Genomic DNA, 20,609 nt, shown 5'->3' with positions numbered 1-20,609 from the left:
TGTCCTTCTGTCTCTTCTAATTCTAAAACCAGTAGGCAGACTTTGTTATCTCCTTCCTCTCCCTTAGGATGGATAAAGCTGTTGCCGTCAAGTCAATTCTGACTCATAACAATCATAGCGACCCTATAGGACAGAGTAGAACTGCCTCATAGAGTTTCCAAGGAGTGCCTGATGGATTCGAACTGCTGACCTTTTCATTAGCAGCTGTAGCACTTAAGCGCTACACCACCAGGGTTTCCTTAGGATGGATACACAATCAATATTCTGAGTCTTCTTTCATTGTCTTTGTATGTGTGTGTTGAAATATGCATAACAAAAAGTTTGCCATTTTAACCATTTTTTTTCTAACCAGAGGACTCCCTTTGGTATTTCTTGTAGTTTTGGTTTGGTTTTTTCAAATTCTCTAAACTTCTGTTTATCTCGAAATGTCCTAATTTCACCTTCATATCTGAGAGACAGTTTTGCTGGATATATGATTCTTCGCTGGCAGTTTTTTTCCTTCGAGGCTTTGTATATGTCATCCCATTGCCTTCTTGACTGCATGGTTTCAGCTGAGTAGTCTGAGCTTAGTCTTATTGACTCTTCTTTGAAGATGACTTTTTGTTTGTCCCTAGCTGCTTTTAAAATTCTCTCTGTCTTTGGTTTTGGCAAGTTTGATTATGTCTTGGTGACTTTTGGGGTCTACCTTAGATGGGGTTTGGTGAGCATCTTGGATAGATATCTTCTCATCTTTCATGATATCTTAACCATTTTTAAGTGTGCAATTCAGTAACATTAATTACATTCTTTTTCCATTGTCTTTTTAACATTGTTCTACCAGGAGGATGTATCCGGTATGACATTCTGCCTTCCTTGGAGATCTCTAATTTTTGGTGCCAATCACTAAACAACATTGTGGGTAATGCTAATTCCTATTACTGCTCATTCTAAAGGAACTCTTTTGAATGGAATTTTCTTCTGGGACGGGAAGATCTCTCCCAGGAGTTTCCTTTATTCCCCAGCAAACCTAGGTCTGTGGTTGTCCTTGAAAATATATCTATATGCTTGAGTAGGAGCGTTTGGAAGGTGTGAAGATTGTATGCAGCAGCACAAAACATAGACTGCTTCAAAGCTGGGCTTCTCAAAGGTGGTTCCCAGCCCAGCAGCACCAGCATCTTCTGGGAACTGGTTAGAAATGCTCGTTTCCAGGCCCACTCCAGACCTACTGAATCAGAAGCTCCTGGGGTGGGGCCTAGCAATCTGTGTGTGTGTGTTTTAAATAAACTTAATTTTTAAGAGCAGTTTTAGGTTTACAGAAAAATCATGCAGAAAGTACAGAGTTCCTATATACTCCCTGTCTCTCCTGGGTACTGTTCCTTCTATTATTAACACCTCGCATTTCTGTGGTACATTTGTTACTATTGGTGAACCAATATGAATACATTATTATTAACTAAAGTCCTCGTTTATATTAGGGTTCACTCTTTGTGTTTATATAGCCCTATGGGTTTTGACAAGATGCCAATGCCATGTGTCTACCATTATGGTATCCTACAAAATAGTTTCACTGCCCTAAACATGCCCTGTGCACCACCTATTCATCCCTTACTCACTCACCCTCAACCTCTGGCAACCACTGATCTTTTTATTGTCTCTATAGTTTGGCCTTTTCCAGAACATCATACAGCTGGAATCATACAGTATGAAGCTTTTCCGGACTGGTTTCTTTCACTTAGCAATATGCATTTAAGGTTCCTTCATATCTTTTCGTGGCTTGATAGCTCATGCAGTCTGTGTTTTAACAAGCCCTGGGGGGTGGGATCTGAGATTCAAAAGATGCTTAAGTAGGTACTCAGGGTCATACTTTGGGTCTGCCTTACTGTCATTTCAGGAAGGAGTCCTGGCAGCTAAAATACTTCAGGGAGGCAGCCCAGCAGTGTTAGTTGTTGTCATTGCTTACTCATTAATGACATGAAGTGTACCTTAGAACTGACATTGTGTGGAGTTGTTATGGGCAAACCTTTAACTTTTGGAGGCTGCTTTGTTTTCTTTTGTTGGTTATGACCAACAGTAGGAGATAGAATGCCATAAATCCTCGTTTCCAGGGTTACCTTCTTACGGCTGATAACAGACAGGAAATTAAAACAGTCTGTGATAGTGTTTTGTTCTTATTAGCCACAGATGGTAGCTTTCAGATATGTTGGAGCAAAACATAAGCAACTATAGCAGTGAAACTTCATTACTGAAGAAAAATGATTTGGCTAGGTCAAGTTTATAGTCTGGGTTCATTTTAAGGAAATAGGATATAGGTAATGTTAGTGTTCCATTATCACACAAAGCATTATGCCGTAGGAGCATCACTTGTTTCCTTTTTTTTTTTTTTTTTTGGCTTAATTTTGAGTATGTGAACCATTTACATGATTTCAGAGTCAAAACTACATAACAAATGATATTCCATCTATATTCCTTCTATCCTGTTCTCTTTGTCCCTTGTAACCCATTGCCAACAAGTTGGTTCTGACTCATAGCAACCCTGAAAGACAGAGTACAACTGCCCATAGAATTTCCAAGTTAGTAAATCTTTACAGAAGCAGACTGCCACATCTTTCTCCTGTGGAGTGGCTGGTGGGTTTGAAACGCCACCAGGGCTCCTTTGTCTCTTATAGTTAACCATTTTTATTAGCTTTTTGATTTATTTATCCAGTATTTCATTTTTTAGATAAGCATATATATGTATGTGTATATGTTCATACCCCCTGATGGCACAGTGGTTAAAGCACTCGGCTGCTAACCGAAAGGTCAGCAGTTTGAACCCACCAGCTGCTCTGAGGGAGAAAGATGTGACAGTCTGCTTTCATAAAGATTACAGCCTTGGAAACCCTGTGGGGCTGTTCTTATTTGTCCTATAGGGTTGCTGTGAGTCAGTCAGAATGAACTTGATGGTATCTAACAACAACAATGCTTTATTTACATGTAAGGTTACATATTTTACTACTGTTTTTAATTTTTTTCAAAGTCAGCTTTATTAAGATTAATAAAATTCACCAACTTTAAGTGCAGAATTTGATGAGTTTTGACAAATATATACAGTTATATGATGTTCTAGGGTAAAAACATCACAAAGTCTAGTAGAGTAAAAAAAAAAAGGTTTTATTAGGCATATACGCAAAGAGGCGAAAGTAGGAAATGGACAAGCTTGCTGCCAGAGCCATGTCTGCCCTAGTCCAAGGAATATTACAGAATAAGCAAAAGTGAGAAAACGGACAAGCGTGCTGCTACAGCCAGGTCTGCCTTGGTCTGAGGAATATTACAGAATCATTGGTATATATTAACATTACAAATGGGCAAAACCATTGAAAGCTTCACCTTTTCACAGATTGGCCAGAACTGTTAAGTCACCGTGGTTCTACATGTTAAATTGTCTTTCTTAATAATCATTGGTACAGGTTTCAGTAAGGACAGTCAGGAGGGTCTTCATGGGTCTAACAAATTTTCTATTCACTAAAGGCTAATAGAAAACGATAAGAGTGGAAAAGTATGTAGGTCTTTTGTGCTGTTTTTATGATTTGTTTATGTGAAAAGTTCCCCAGAAGATGTTTTCCAGATTGTCCTAGCTGTTGTCTTCATACTCCAGGGCCCAGCTGATGTGTCCTTATGAGTCTTTGTGAGTCCAGCTCCAGCTGGGTCACATTTTAGGACAAGGAATAATGGCTCCAATATTATCTCCTAAATCAATAAACACCACCACAATCAAGATACAGACCATTTCCATCACCCAAAAAAAGATTCTTTGCACAGCCAATCCCCTCTCCCACCTGCCTGGTCCTGGTAACTACCCTGTCTGCTTTCTATTACTATACTTTTGCCTTTCCTAGAATCTCATGCAGTAGATTGTCCTTTCTGTGTGTGTTTTTACCTTCTCTTACTTAGTGTAATACTTTGGATATTCAACTATGTTATTACATTTATCGGTATAGTAGTTCATTTCATGTTATTGCTGAGTAGTACTAAATTGTTTATACATTCCGGTTGGTGGACATTGTACTATTGCCTTTTTTGGTAACTTTTAATTCTGAAATAATTTTAGACTTACAGAAGAATTACCAAGGTAATACAGAGACTTTTCATATAGGCTTCCCCCAGCTTCCCCTAATGTTATCTCATAAGACTGTAGTACAGTTACCAAAATTTAAGAAATTAACATTGGTCCAATACTATTAGAGCCCTGGTGGCACAGTGGTTAAGAGCTCAGCTGCCAACCAAAAGGTCAGCAGTTTGAATCCACCAGCCACTCCTTGGAAACCCTGTGGGGCAGTTCTGTTTTGGCCTATAGGGTCATTATGAGTTGAAATCGACACAACAGCAATGGGTTTGGTTTTTTTTTTTTTTTTTTTTGGTTTGACAATACTATTAACTATGTTATAGACTTTATTTGGATTCTAGTTTTCTCATGGCATTTAGTTGTTATATTTCTTTAGTCTTTTCCAGGCTGTGACAGTTCCTCAGTCTTTCATGACCTTGATGCTTTTAAAGAGTATTGGTTAGGTATTTTGTAGACTTTCCTCCAGTATGTCTCATATTTTCTCACGATTAGATGTGGTTATAGATTTTGGGGATACCACAGAGGTGATGCACCATTCTCATTGTATCATATCAGGGGCTGCATGATATCAGTATGTCTTATTACTGGTGAGGTTAACCTTGGTCACTTGGTTAAGGTAGAATCTGCCAGGTTTTTCTACTGTAAAGTTATTATTTTTTCCTTTATTCTATTTGTTAGAAGCAAATTGTTACTTTTTAAATTCAGATACACATCTGTGTGGATGGGACATATAGCTTAGGAACTCCCTTAACCTTAAAAATAATGGTAATAACAGCAAAAATATAACAACTAGCACTTACTCTTTGTGCATAGTTTTAAACACTTGTGGATTGTCTCATTTAATCCTCACAGTACCCCTGTGAGGTAGGCCCTTTGTTCATGCCTGTTTTACAGCCAAAGAGACTGTGGTATAGTGTGATTTGCCCAAGGTCCAACAGCTAATAAGTGATGGAGCCAGATCCTAACTTAACCTCCTTCAAGGGCTGGCTTTTAATGCTTGTCATACGTTTTTGTCTTCAGGGATTAGGATGGGATGCTCTCATTCTTTGCCAGAGAAAACAAATGAATGCTCCCTACATTTGGCAGTTCTCTCTTGTTCTTTAAGGAATCTTTTTTGTTAGTTTGTTTGTTTTTACTTTCATGCAGATTTATCATATGACTACAGATTTTAGTAACCTATGCATGGCAATAACATTACATTCAAACCTTGGAGAAATCCAGAACACTTTTGGGAGCACCAAGGATCTACTTGTGGACTTCTTTCAAAAATATGATAGAAGGTTAGGGCAGAGTGTTCAGAATAGAAAATAGCTTTTGGAGGAGTATTTTCTTAAAAAATGACACTGAACCTTTTCCTCCCTAGATTTTATCAGCCACTTCTAAAAGGGATGTCTGTGTTCGTCTGTGTGTCTAAACCCCACATGTTCACCTTTGTTGACCACACTAATGCCTTTTCTACTACACAGTCAAATGTGTCTCTGAACAGCCTCATGATGGCTCAATATATCCGAGCCCCTATTCTAGAAGCGATGAAGCCACTGAAGGTCAGGTAGTGTGGGTGGGCATTTGTATATCTTCCCTGTGACTCACTTGGCAGTCTACCTTCTGAGGGGAAATAGCTGTAGGTGTTTGCAAAGCTCTATTTCATCTCTTCCTTCCTCTGTGTAATCATACACTGTGGATTGGGTATCCCCAGAGTCTTTGAAATCACAGAGCTAGGTATCTTGAATATGTCCAATGTGCCAAGCTGTCCAGGTATCAGTGCAGTTTTTAAAAACAAAACCTTTTTTTTTTTAAAGGTCATCTTATTTAAAAATTTTCTTTTATTGTGGTAAAAATATGTGTAATAAAACATTTGTCATTTCAAATATTTTTACATGTACAATTCAGTGACATTAATTACATTCACCGTGTTGTACAACCATCATCACTCTCCATTTCCAATTTTTTTCATTGACTTTAACAGAGATTCAGTACAATAGCTACCCCCTTTCCTTCTCCCACCCATCCCTGGTAACCACTGATAAACTTTCTTCTCTATGCATTTGCGTATTCTAAATATTTTGTATAGGTGGGATCATACAATAGTTGTCCTTTTGTGTCTGACTTATTTCACTGAGCATAATGATTCCAGGGTTCATCTATGTCAAAGCTTGCATTGGAACTTCATTTCTCTTTATGGCTGAATAATAATAAAAAATAGAAACCACATTTTGTTTATCCATTCATCTGTTGATGGACACTTGGGCAGCTTCCACCCTGTGGCTATTGTGAATAGTACTGTAATGAACACTGAGTCCCTGCTTTTCAGTGCTTTTGGCTATGTACCTAGGAGCAGAATTGCTGGGTCATATGCTGATTCTATATTTAATTTTTTTAAGAACCACCCAACTGTTTTCCACAGCGACTGTACCATTATATGATCTCACCAACAATATGTGAGGGTTCCAGTTTCTCTACGTCCTCACCAGTAATTGTTGTTGCCCATTTTTCTGATAATGGCTGTCCTAGTGGGGCTGAAGTGATATCTCATTGTAGTTTTGATTTATGTTTCCCTAATGACTAAACAAGAAGGATCAGTAGTTGGAAAATATGGCCTTGGTAATAGAAATGATGCCGGAGTTAGCACAATAGAATTTTGCAAAACCAACAACTTATTCATTGCAAATACTTTTTTTCAACGTCATAAATGGTGACTATACATGTGGACCTTGCTAGATGGAATACACAGGAATCAAATCAACTTTCTCAAGCTGAAAGAACTGAAGAAAAATTTGAGCCTCGTGTTGCAATATTGAAGGACTCTGTGGCCAAAATATTTGAATGATGCAGGGGGCATCAAAGGAAGATGGAAGAAATACACAGAGTCACTGTACTAAAAAGAATTGATCAATACTCAGCCATTTCAGGAGGTAGCACATGATCAAGAACTGATCGTACTGAGGGAAGAAGTCCAAGCTTCACTGAAAGCATTGGCGAAAATAAACCTCCAGGAATTCACAGAACATTGGGATGTTTCAACAAAGGGATGCAATGCTGGAAGCACTCATTTGTCTATGCCAAGAAGTTTGGAAGACAGCTACCTGGCCAACAGACTAGAAGAGACCTATATTTGTGCCCATTCCAAAGAAAGGTGATCCAACAGAAAGTAGAAATTGTCGAACAATATCATTAATATCACATGCAAGTAAAATTTTACTGAAGATAATTAAAAAATGGTTGTAGCAGCACATTGACAGAGAACTGCCAGTAATTCAAGCCAGATTCAGAAGAAGACATGGAATGAGGGATATCATTGCTGATGTCACATGGATCTTGGCTGAAAGCAGAGTATATCAGAAAGATATTTATCTGTGTATTATTGACTATGCAAAGGCATTCGACTATGTGGATCATAGCAAATTATGGATAACATTGTGAAGAATGGGCATTCCAGGACACTTAATTGTTCTTATGCAGACCTGGACATAGACCAAGAGGCAGTTGTTTGAACAGACAGAACAAGGGGATACTGTGCGATTTAAAATCAGGGAAGATGCGCATCAAGGTTGTATCCTTTCACCGTACTTATTCAATCTAGACGCTGAGCAAATAATCTGAGAAGCTGGACTATATGAAGAACACGTGTCAGGACTGGAGGAAGACTCATTAACAGCCTGTGTTATGCAGATGATACAACCTTGCTTGCTGAAAGTGAAGAAGACTTGAAGCACTTACTGATGAAGATCAAAGACTACAGCCTTCAGTATGGGTTACACGTCAACATAAAGAAAACAAAAATCCTCATACCTGGATCGATAAGCAACATCATGACAAACGGAGAAAATACTGAAGTCATCAAGGATTTCATTTTACTTGGATCCATAATCAATGCCCATGGAAGCAGCAGTCAAGAAATCAAACACCATTTTGCATTGGACAAATCTGCTGCAAAAGACCTCTTTAAAGTGTTCAAAAGCTAAGATATCACTTTGAGGACTAAGGTGTGCCTGACCCAAACTATGATATTTTCAGTAGCCTCATATGCATATGAAAGCTGAACAATGAAAAAGGAAGCGAAAGAAGAATGATGCCTTTGATTTATGGTGTTGGCAAAGAATATTAATATATCATGGACTGCCAGAAAAGTGGAACAAACCTGTCTTGAGAGAAGTATAGCCAAAATGCTCCTTAGAACCGAGGATCGTGAGACTTTGTCTCGTGTACTTTAAACATGTTATGAGGAGGGACCACTCCCTGGAGAAGGACATCATGCTTGGTAAAGCAGAGGGTCAGAGAAAAGAGGAGGACCCTCAGTGAGATAGACTGACACAGTGGCTGCAACGATGGGGTCAAGCACAATGATTGTGAGAGTGGCGCAGGACCAGGCAATGTTTCCTTCTATTGTACGTGAGTTGGAACTGACTTGATGGCACCTAACAAAAACTAACAACAGAGGCTAATGACTTCAGGTATCTTTTCATGTGCTTATTGGTCATTTGTAGATCTTCTCTGGTGAAATATCTATTCAAGTTCTTTGCCCTTTTTTTTTTTTAATTGGGTTGCTTGTCTTTTTGTTTCTGAGTTCACATACAAAACTTTTAGCTTTTAAGTGTCTGTTGTATGCCTGGCCATATGTTCCAGAATCCACAGCTGAGACAAGACACTGCTCATCACCAAGAGTCTACCCAGATGGGCATATACATAAAAACTGGGATTTATTTGCTTTAGGAAGGGAAGAAGGTGACTGGAATAAATTTGATGTTTGCATACAATAACAGGAAACATTTATAAGAGAAAATTATTTGGGGAATTGATGGCCCCAGAAGTCAGAAAGCTAAAGATTAGACTTTTTCTCAGATGTTTTCCTACACATCTGTTATAGAGAAAGTATTAAGTACAAGAAAATGTAAAGAAGGAAATGGAAGTGGCCCATCTCTAGCACACAAAAATAGCCATGTTTTGTTTTGACAGAATCCATCAGTCAATTCTCTCTCATACTGCAAATACATTTTCATGTAACACTGTGTCATAAGGATTTCCCCAGTTATTTAAAGAGAACAACTTTGCTGATTTGATAAGAAAAAATAACTTGTCTTAATTTGTGGTCCCTTAATATTTTAATGAGGATTAACATTCTTTCTTATGTTGACTCTTTATATTTACTCATAGAGATTATTTGCTTTTCCTACTCTCTACCTCTCTATAAAGTTGGAAATGTTATTAAAGCAAGCCTCTGCTTTCAGATGTCCTAAATGATGCTATATTTGATGAAGATCATGATGAGATGGTCATTGTGAAGGACATAGACATGTTCTCCATGTGCGAACATCATCTAGTTCCATTTGTTGGAAAGGTAAGGTTTTCTTTTCTGTTGTTTTTTTCCTAATAACTTTTAAAAGCATAATGAAAAATTTAAAAATTAGGATAATTATTTTTTAAATCTTTTAAATAGTTGCTAATTCCTGATATCCTTGATATTCAGAGTTATACATGTATAAATTAGACAACCGATTAGCTTGAATTAAAAAAAAAAAAAAAAAACAAAGTAGCAGAAGGCCCTTCGGGCAAGCATTTCGTATTAAATACCATGTTAATAGGTTAAAATAATGAGGTTAACATGGCGTTTTTTAACCTAGCTGCTGCAGGGTCTAAAAACCTTTGCCTTTATCTGTCTGAATAATATTTGATCCAAGATAGGATGGCATGATCAGTAATGACTTGCAGAATTTCTTGTGACACAGGTTATGTATTAGTGGGTTTAATTTGTTTCCAGCCCTTTCTATATTAGCAAAAATGAATCTAATGCAAACTAGATAATATGTTGTCTAGCTTATTGTAATTAAACATATCTTTTAGAACATGTGGGTTTAGGACAAAGAGTTGTTAATGCTCCCCTTCCTCAAGTATCATAATTTTATTTTTATTTATTTTTTACATTTTTATTGTGCTTTAAATGAAAGTTTACAAATCAAGAAAGTCTCTCATACAAAAATTTATATACACCTTGCTATATACTTCTGGTTGCTCTCCCCGCAATGAGACAGCACACTCCTTCCTTCCACTCTCTCTTTTCGTGTCCATTCGGCCAGCTTCTAATCCCCTCTGTCCTCTCATCTCCCCGCCTAGACAGGAGCTGCCCACATAGTGTCATGTGTCTACTTGATCCAACAAGCTCATTCTTCACTAGTATCATTTTCTATCCCATAGTCCAGTCCAATCCCTGTCTGAAGAGTTGGCTTTGGGAATGGTTTGTGTATTGGGCTAAGAGAAGGTCTGGGGACCATGACCTCCGGGGTCCTTCTAGCCTCAGTCAGACCATTAAGTCTGGTCTTTTTACGAGAATTTGGGGTCTGCATCCCACTGATCTCCTGCTTTTCTATTGTGTTCCCTGTCAGCGCAGTCATTGGTTGTAGCCGGGCACCATCTAGTTCTTCTGGTCTCAGGCTAATGTAGTCTGTCATTTATGTGGCCCTTTCTGTTTCTTGGGCTCATAAATACCTTGTGTCTTTGGTGTTCTTCACTCTCCTTTGCTCCAGGTGGGTTGTGACCAATTGATGCATCTTAGGTGTCCGCTTGCTAGCATTTAAGACCCCAGATGCCACTCTCCAAAGTGGGATGCGTAATTTTATTTTTTGACTTTTTAATGTAATTTTCAAACAGAAGGCTTATAAGAAATAGTGTTATGAACACCTATATACCTGTTAACTAAACTTAATAATTATTAACATTTGTTTCAAATTTTATCCTGAAAGTATTTTATTTTTTCAGTTTTTTCTAGGAGCGAAACATAGACATGTGTACAAATCATAAGGGCACTCCCTTACCATGTCACAGATCAAAGACTAGAACATTATTAGCTTCCTGGCAGCTCCCCTGTGCCCCTTCCTAATCCCTAACCCATCCTTCCTCCACACAGGTAACCAGTGTATTGATTTCTAACACTATAGATTAGTTTTGTTTGTTTTTCAACTACATATGAGTGGAAGGGATCTACAATATCAACTCTTGTATTTTCTTCTTTTGCCCTACATTGTAAGATTCATTGATGTTGTCTGTCATTGTAGTTTGTTGATTTTCATTGTAGTATATTATTCCATTATGTAAGCATGCCACAGTTTGTTTTGCTGTTTGTGGGCATTTGTGTTGTTTTCTTTTTTTAATTTTTACTGTTACAAACAATACTGCTATAAACATTATTTTGCTGCACAGACGTGTGCATTTCTGTTGGGAGGTACCTAGGGTGTGGAACGGCAGAATCATAGGGTATACAAACTATTGGTCTCTACTCATCCAGAGCTAAAGAGAAAGAAGGAGACCAAAGACTCAAAGTAAGAAACTAGCCTACAGAACCAATAGTCTACGCGAACGACGACATTACCTACCTTGAGACCAGAAGAACTAGATGGTGCCTAGCTACCAGTACTAACCGTTCTGAGTAGGGACTGAGTAGATGGTCCTGGATAGATGGGAGAAAAATATAGAACAACCCTTAAATTCCTTTAAAAAAAAAAGGCCAGACTTACCGGACTGGTGGAGACTAGATGAACTCCCAAGAATATTGCCCTGAGATACTTTTTAAATTTGGAACTCAAACTACTTCCAGAGGATACCTTTCAGCCAAATGACAGATTGGTCCATAAAATAAATAATATCACCTGTGAGCACTATGCTCTTCAAAATATTTATCTAGATGAAACCAAATGGTAAAAATGTACCCTAGACCAAAGATGAGAAGGCTAGGGGGACAGGGAAGCTAGATTAATGAAAACAGAACAACCAAAATGGAACTAATAAGAATGTTGATACATTATGAAGAATGTAACCAATATCACTGAACAATATGTATAAAAAATAGAAATTGCTAAATGAGAACCTAATTTCCTGTGTAAACTTTCACTAAAAACAAAATAAAATATTTAAAAAAAATCGTAGGGTATACAAACCAAAAAAACTAAACCCACTGCCATTGAGCCAATTCTGACTCATAGCAATCACAGAGTATACTCATATTTAACTTATTAGATACTGACTTAAAAGTGGTTGTACCAATTTACATTCCCGACGGCAGTATATGAGAGTTCCTGTTGCTTCACATCCTTGCCAACATTTGACACTTTCATTCTTTTTAAGTTTACCTAATCCATTAGGTATATAGTGGTATCTCTACTTTTTATTATGGAAAATGTCAAACATATGTAACAGTAGAGAGACTAGCATAATAAAGTTCCATATCCTGAAACAACTTCAACAGTTATCAGTACAGAGCCAGCCTTGTTATATCTGGGTCCCTACAGGACTATTCCCCTATGTATTGAACACTAGTGACTGAAGACCAGACGAGTTGTGGAATGACATCAAGCACATCATACACGAAGAAAGCAAGAGGTCATGGAAAAGACAGGAAAGAAAGAAGAGACCAAGATGGATGTCAGAGGAGACTCTGAAACTTGCTCACGAACGTCAACCAGCTAAAGCAAAAGGAGGAAATGATGAAGTAGAAGAACTGAACAGAAGATTTCAAAGGGCAGCTTGAGAAGACAAAGTAAAGTATGATAATGACATGTGCAAAGAGCTGGAGATAGAAAACCAAAAGAGAAGAATACACTTGGCTTTTCTCAAGCTGAAAGAACTGAAGAAAAAATTTAAGCCTCGAGTTGCAATAGTGAAAGATTCTGTGGGGAAGATATAAATGACGCAGGAAGTATCGAAAGAAGATGGAAGGAATACACAGAGTCATTATACCAAAAAGAATTAGTCGATGTTCAACCATTTCAAGAGGTAGCATATGATCAGGAACCGATGGTACTGAAGGAAGAAGTCCAAGCTGCTCTGAAGGCATTGGTGAAAAACAAGGCTCCAGGAATTGACAGAGTATCAATTGAGATGTTTCAACAAACGAATGCAGTGCTGGAGGTGCTCACTCATCTATGCCAAGAAATATGGAAGACAGCCTCCTGGCCAACTGACTGGAAGAGATCCATTTTTACGCCTATTCCCAAGAAAGGTGATCCAACCGAATGTGTGAATTATAGTATGATCAATAGCTCATGCGAGCAAAAGGTTGCTGAAGAGCATTCAAAAACGGCTGCAGCAGTATATTGACAGGGAACTGCCAGCAATTCAGGCTGGATTCAGAAGAGGATGTGGAACCAGGGATCTCATTGCTGACGTCAGATGGATCCTGGCCGATAGCAGAGAATACCAGAAGGATGTTTACCTGTGTTTTATTGAGTATGCAAAGGCATTCGACTGTGTGGATCATAACAAATTATGAATAACATTTCGAAGAATGGGAATTCCAGAACACTTAATTGTACTCATGAGGAACCGTACATAGATCAGGAGGCAGTTGTTTGGACAGAACAAGGGGATACTGATTGGTTTAAAGTCAGGAAAGGTGTATGTCAGGGTTGTATCCTTTCACCATACCTATTCAATCTGTATGCTGAGCAAATAATCCGAGAAGCTGGACTATACAGAGAAGAACTGGGCATCAGGATTGGAGGAAGACTCATTAACAACCTGTGTTATCCAGATGATACAGCCTTGCTTGCTGAAAGTTAAAAGGACTTGAAGCACTTACTAATGAAGATCAAAGACCACAGCCTTCAGTATGGATTGCACCTCAACATAAAGAAAACAAAAATCCTTGCAGCTGGACCAATGAGCAACATCATGACAAATGGAGAAAAGATTGAAATTATCAAGGGTTTCATTTTACTTGGATCCACAATCAACAGTCATGGAAGCAGCAGTCAAGAAATCAAATGACGCACTGCATTGGGTAAATCTGCTGCAAAGGACCTCTTTAAAGTGTTGAAAAGCAAAGATGTCACCTTGAAGACTAAGGTGCACTTGACCCAAGCCATGGTATTTTCAATCACATCATATGCATGTGAAAGCTGGACAATGAATAAGGAAGACCGAAGAAGAATTGACACCTTTGAATTGTGATGTTGGTGAAGAATATTGAATATACCATGGACTGCCAAAAGAATGAACAAATCTGTCTTGGAAGAAGTGCAACTGGAATGCTCCTTAGAAGCAAGGATGGCGAGACTGCATCTTACCTACTTTGGACATGTTGTCAGGAAGGATCAGTCCCTGGAGAAGGACATCATGCTTGGCAGAGTACAGGGTCAGCAGAAAAGAGGAAGACCCTCAAATAGGTGAATTGACACAGTGGCTGCAACAAAGAGCTCAAACATAACAATGATTGTAAGATGGTGCAGGACCGGGCAGTGTTTCGTTCTGTTGTGCGTAGTGTCGCTACGAGTCGGAGCTGACTGAATGGCACCTAATAACAACAACAACACAGGACTATTTAGAAGTAAATACCATATATCATGCTATTCCATAACTGCTTCCAGTGTGTCTCCCTAAATGATAATAATTTTTTTTTGCTAGAAACATAATCACAATTTTATTATCATACCTTAAAAGTTAGCAATAAATCCTGGAATATATAAAGAATGTAAAGTAAGTTATAGACACCATGGCTCTTCACCACTAATTATTTAGTATGCATCTCTAAAATGACATTTTCTTACTTACCCAAAGCAGCACTATCATAAGCAAAATTAATAGTGATTCCTTAGTAGCATCTAATACCTAATCCATATTTACATTTCTCCAAATGTCTTACTGTTGATTTGTTTAAACTAGAATCCAAACAAGGTCCACATATTGCATTTGGGTTTTTTTTTTTTTAATTCTAAAACAGCCTCTCCCACCATGACGTTATCTTATTTAAGAGACTGGGACGATTGTCCTGTAGAGTGTCCCACCTTCTGGATTTTGTCCATTACATTTATGGTGTTGTTTAAATTGTTTCTTCAACCTCTAGATTTCCTGTAAGTTGGATTAGACCAAAAGCTTTGTAAAATTAAGGCTAAACATTTTTGGTAAGAGTTGTTCATGGGGGCGCTGTGGACTTCCTATTCCATCCCATCCCATAAGGAGGCATGCAGTGTCTGGTAACCATGCAATCAGTGATGCTGAGGTTGTTACAGCAGGGCTCAGGATTTTCAAGAATGAAGGAACTTTAGAATTCTTCTCTGCCTTTTATTATGATTGAGAAAATTAGGCCCAAAAAGCCTATGACTTGTCCAAAGGATAGAAGGGAGTTAGTGCCCTGCCTGGAGCTGGACCCAAGGAACTTGATTCTGAACTCAGCCTCTGACCATTATATCCTATGCTATGATTACCTCTGTGTTTGTGTCCTTTTTTTTTTTTTTTTTTTTAATAGCAAAGCAAAAAGAAAGGTTTTCTTCAGCATATGTTCAAAGAGGCAAAAGTAGGAAACGGACAAGCATGCTGCCAGAGCTATGTCTGCCCAAGTCCAAGGAGTATTACAGAATAGGCAGAGTGGGAAAATGGACAAGCATGCTGCCAGAGCCATGTCTGTCCGAGTCCAAGGAACATTACAGAATCATCAGTACATACTAACATTACAAGATGAGAAAAACCACTGAAAGCTTCAGCTTTTCACAGATTGGCTAGAAACTGCTAAATCACTGTGATTCTACATTTTGAATTGTCTTTCTCAATTATCTTTGGTACAGGTTTTGGTAATGATGGTCGGGACGGTCTTCATTGGTCCAGGAAATCTTACTATTCACCAAATGCTAGTAGAAAAAGACAAGAGTGGAAAGTATGTGGGTTTTTTGTGCTGTTTATGATTTGTTTATGTGAAAGGCTCCCTAAAAGATGTTTTCCGAGATTGTTCTAGCTATTGTCTTTATACCTTACCACCCAGTTGATGTGTCCTTGTGAGTTCTTGTGGGTCCTTGTGAGTCTAGCTCCAGCTGGGTTACAGTATTTATGCTCAAGGACAGGGAATAATGGCTCCAGTATTATCTCCAAAATCATTCCCTCCATTTGATCAGAGATTGGAGATAACACATTGACGATCAATACCTGGACTTAGTTGGACTCCTAGGTGGCAGCCATGGCAGGCTATTTAAACTCATAGTGCTGGTTTTCCACTAGATACCCTCTGGTTCTTCTCCAGAATCTTAAGAGTGATGTTCTCATGAATTGTATTGCCGAAAAGTACAGACTCAATGTACATCAACATTTTAGCCTGAGATGTTCTTTTACCTTAATGCGTAAGATAATAGACAATAAGTTTTTTTTTTTTAATTAATTTTTATTGTGCTTTAAGTGAAAGTTTACAAATCAGGTCAGTCTCTTATACAAAAATCTACATACACTCCTAATTGCTGTCCCTCTAATGAAATAGCACAGTTCTTCCCTCCACTCTCTCTCCTCGTGTCCATTTGGGTAGCTTCTGGCCGCCCCCTGTCCTCTCATCTCCCCTCCAGACAGGAGATGCCAACATAGTCTCATGTGTCCACTTCATTCAACAAGCTTGTTCTTCACCAGTATCATTTTCCATCCCCTATTCCAGTCCAATCCCTGTCTGAAGAGTTAGCTTTGGGAATGGTCCCTGTCTGGGGCTAACAGAAGGTCTGGCGACTATGACCTCTGGGGTCCCTCCAGTCCCAGTCTGACCATTAAGTCTGGTCTTTTTATGAGAATTTGGGTTCTGCATCCCACTGCTCTCCTGTTCCCTCAGGGTTTGTCTGTTGAGTTCCCTGTCAGGGCAGTCATCGGTTGTAGCCGGGCACCATCTAGCTCTTCTAGTCTTAGGCTGATATAGTCTCTCATTTATGTGGTCCTTTTTTGTCTCTTAGGCTCATAATTACCTTGTGTCTTTGGTGTTCTTCATTCTTCTTGCTCCAGGTGGGTTGAGAACAATTGATTCATCTTAGATGGCTGCTTGCTAGCATTTAAGACCCCAGATGCCACTCTCCAAAGTTGGAGGCAGAATGTTTTCTTAACAGATTTTGACAATAAGTTTTATTATGCCTAATACTATAGGGTTGCTATGAGTCAAAATCGACTTGACGGCAACGGGTTTTGGGATTTTTTTTTTAGTACTATCAGGATGCAGACTGAGAATATTACTATTCCTTGCAATAGTGATTTAGCCCATGTACTTACTCCTGATGGTAACCAAACAAATCTGGTGTATGTAAGGAAGTTGTAGTGTGTAACAAAGTAGCTTGCTGTCCAATTCTAGGTATGTTCTATTCTACCACTGTTGTGTTATTTATCCAAATACAACAAGAGGTATTTGCTACAGCACAGACTACACCTTCCTGGGCTAATAGAAAATCTAAGGCTATTCTGTTATCTCATGTCACCTTGGCTTAATGAGGTGAGAGATAGCTATTGTATTTCCATTACATTAGCAGCTTCATCTGCTGTTTGTCCCACAGTGATTGACAAATTTCTTAAAGATTTCTCCAATTCAACTATGCCATAAGTAGGAATTAAAGCTATCAACCTCACTCTGAATGCTGGACCAAACGATGTTCTTCTCTCGTTTCACAATGTGTAACAAATTAATATTACCTTTCCAATATTTACTAGCATCATTACTATGAATATCTAAAGGTAATCCTAAAATTCCCAAAGTGCATTGCCCACACATTCACCAGGACTCTAAACAAGAGATTGTTCATGTAAATTCACTGTCAGTTGGAAAGGGATCATCTAAACTAGTGTAGTTAGATGCACCATACAAAAATATATCTGTAAGGAGCACACAAGGTTTGTCTAGAGGAAATGAAGGTATAGAAAAATTTGCATGTGACAGCCAAGTTTCCATTAGAGAATACATGATTAGCAAGGTAATACAAAATGGACCTCTCCTGTTGGAAATCTTCAGTTGATCTATTTAAAACATACTAAGTGTTCTTCCCAAGTGCAAGTTGCCCTTCCTTGGTTTACCTATTAACAGTCCATGGGTCACTTTCTCAGAAGCAGACGTGGAGCCTAAGACAAAATAGAGTCTGAGCCATGAGGCTGATCTCCTCTGGGAACCTGGTTTCTTTAAGATACATAAATTTCTGCATAGTAAGGGGGTGACAGTTTGATTCAGGTATTTCATACAACATTGTCTTGAAGACTAGTTAAAGTAATTACTGATTTACCCTAAACATAGCTCTCAGTATGATCTTTGGAATCAGTTTCACAAAACTGACAGAATTCTTCAGAAAAGCACAATGCCCAGAGAAAATGGTCTTACTGCTTTATCTGGACCGTTGTTTGACTCAAAGGTGGATTCAGGAACCGGTTTTTTTTTTCGCCCCTCAAAACTTGAGGTTCAAAAGGATACCCAAAGGCAGTGGCCTGTGTGGGTTACCCTAGCCTCCATGAAAGCCAGAAATCTGAATTCCAGGAGAATTACAACTCTTTCATCATTCCCTCCTTTGGCTCATGATCTTGCTGTATAGAATCTTTGATTAAAAATGTTTAATAATGGTAGTTGGGCACCATCTGATTTTTAAGATCCCAGGCACCATACAGTGAACTTGGAGGTAGAATAGACACTGAAAATAATATTAGGCCAATTGTCTGAAATAACCATTGAAACCATGAACCAAGAAAACAAACCTCATGAAGTGTTTATTTGTACATAAGCAGCATCAGTAACTGCTTTTCATGTGCCTCAACAACAACTACATTCTGCAAAACCTCAGGTTGAGTATTAATATAAACGCAGTAACATTTATCTATTAAGGTGCAAACTGTTCCTCGGGAAATCTAATGATATTCTGTTTTGTAAAATCATACCTCAAGCTTCAGATACTTCTCTGGTTATGATAGTTATCTGTGTTTGTGTTCTTGCTAACTGTTTTAAAAATATATTATTTAGCAATGATTTTCTAAAAGGGACACTAAAACTTAGTTTCTTAAAGTAGACCAAAAATAATACAAACAATAAACAAATTCTAGCCCTGCATATAAGTAAAAAATTTTCCCATGGTATAGAAGTCCTTGGTTCTGTGGGAAATTTTTAATGCTGTCATATTTCTAATTTGGAATATTCAACTGTCAGTTGTTACTTTACTTTTTCCTGCTGACTAGCAAGGCGATGAGGTGGGATTCTCAAACCTTTAAAGCATAGCATTAATGGGAAAAAAAAACACTACTGATTACTAAATCAATTATAAAAGTGTACAGTAAATATCAGATGAACAAATGAAACAAATATTGGCAAACCATGATGTGATTGAGTTAATAATTTGATATTGGGTTAGTTGATCACCTACAAATGACCATTACCTTATTTGCCTTTTTAGGGAACTGATGTTTTCTAAAGCTTAATACTTGCCTCATAAAGAGGTAACATTTACTTATTAAATATTAATCAATACTTTTCAAGTATTATAGAAATAGCTTTGCCTTATAGTAGGTCCTATAAGAATGTAATTCTGAGGATCCAGGTTTTGTTGAGTCACGGTGGTAGCTGTCAGGAAGAGAGTGTTCCCTAGCAGCTTAGAAATGGGACACCCAAGTATGACAAAGGGCAGGGAGACCCTCTGTGTGACAGGACTCTGTGGTGGGGCTTTTAAGGCCACTGTGATGGGTAGAATGGCAACATTTATACTTACAATTTCTGCCCTTCAAAGGAGGCTTTCCTGGATACATTATAGTGTTGCTACAGGCTCATTTGCATTTTCTTGAAAATGTTTCCCCCTTCAGTAGAAGAAAGACTTTCAGATTTATATCAAGAGTTTAACTTCACCAGGAAATATCACAAGTGCATTTTAAAAATTGTCATTTGATTAATAGGTTCATTCTCATATATTTCCCTTTTTCTACATTCGTGTAATTTAAATAATGCTTAGATAAGTGCTTGATTTTCTAGGTCTAAAGGTTTCAAGATTTTTTAAAGATACATTTTCATTGTGATGAATTATATACAAGTGTGCTATATATTCTTCCTATATCTTCTTATTCTGCCACAAAGAAGTGCCATATTTTCACATAGCTCATGATTTCTCTCTCTTCTGTGAAGGTCCATATTGGTTATCTTCCTAACAAGCAAGTCCTTGGCCTCAGTAAGCTTGCAAGGTAAGTATAACTGTGTGTTGAGTAGGAAAACAGGTTTATAGGACTTGCCACTATATTGGTGAGAATCTCATAAGGATTTCTCTCTTCACTGCATGGATCTAACTTGGAAGTCACATTGCTACTTAAAATATATAGCTGTGGAGGCAAAAGACTCAGAGGCCCTGAAATACAAATGCCCTTTTTGTCTCACTTTCCTGTTGCCTGCTTCCACCCCCACCTGCCATCCCTTCTTCCATGGCATATTCTTGAAGTCTTGGCTCATATCTTTCTCTGTAGAACCTTCCCTGACTCAAAGTTTCAGTCAGCCGAGCCCCTTCCTTTAAAGGGGGGTTAGCTAATAGTGATGGGAGGGAGACGAAACCTAGGGAGGGGTAAACTGCACTTCACTGTTTACAGAGACGTCTAGCTTCTACCCTGCCTTCCACTGTTCCTGGGTTCCTCTGGGCATCTCTCTGGGGTCCTGCAGGGCCAGTCAGTTCATGTCTAGTTTCTTTGCCTCTGTAGACACAGGACTGTGCCTTCCTTGGCTTTGCTTAGCTCTACTCCAAGACAGTGTTTTCTCTCCCTTTTTTCTATTTCTCTCTTTTCTGTTACAGTTTTCTTTTCCATTTTTTAT

At 38.3% G+C, this 20,609-nt stretch overlaps 1 protein-coding gene across 1 annotated transcript in view; it reads left to right on the top strand.

Moving 5' to 3' along the window:
* The window catches only part of GCH1 (GTP cyclohydrolase 1), a 53,183-nt gene that overhangs the window by 20,016 nt on the left and 12,558 nt on the right, over positions 1–20,609 (top strand). Inside the window, exons 2-3 of the mRNA XM_049898685.1 lie at positions 9,307–9,416; positions 19,938–19,993. Of these exons, the coding sequence (XP_049754642.1) occupies positions 9,307–9,416; positions 19,938–19,993 (166 nt within the window). The remainder of the gene's footprint in view (positions 1–9,306; positions 9,417–19,937; positions 19,994–20,609) is intronic.

The sequence above is a fragment of the Elephas maximus genome, chromosome 10 (genome assembly GCF_024166365.1).
Source record: "Elephas maximus indicus isolate mEleMax1 chromosome 10, mEleMax1 primary haplotype, whole genome shotgun sequence".
In the NCBI taxonomy this organism is placed as follows: Eukaryota; Metazoa; Chordata; class Mammalia; order Proboscidea; family Elephantidae; genus Elephas; species Elephas maximus.
Note: the sequence above shows the minus strand (reverse complement) of the source record. Positions and strands in the feature narration are given on the sequence as shown.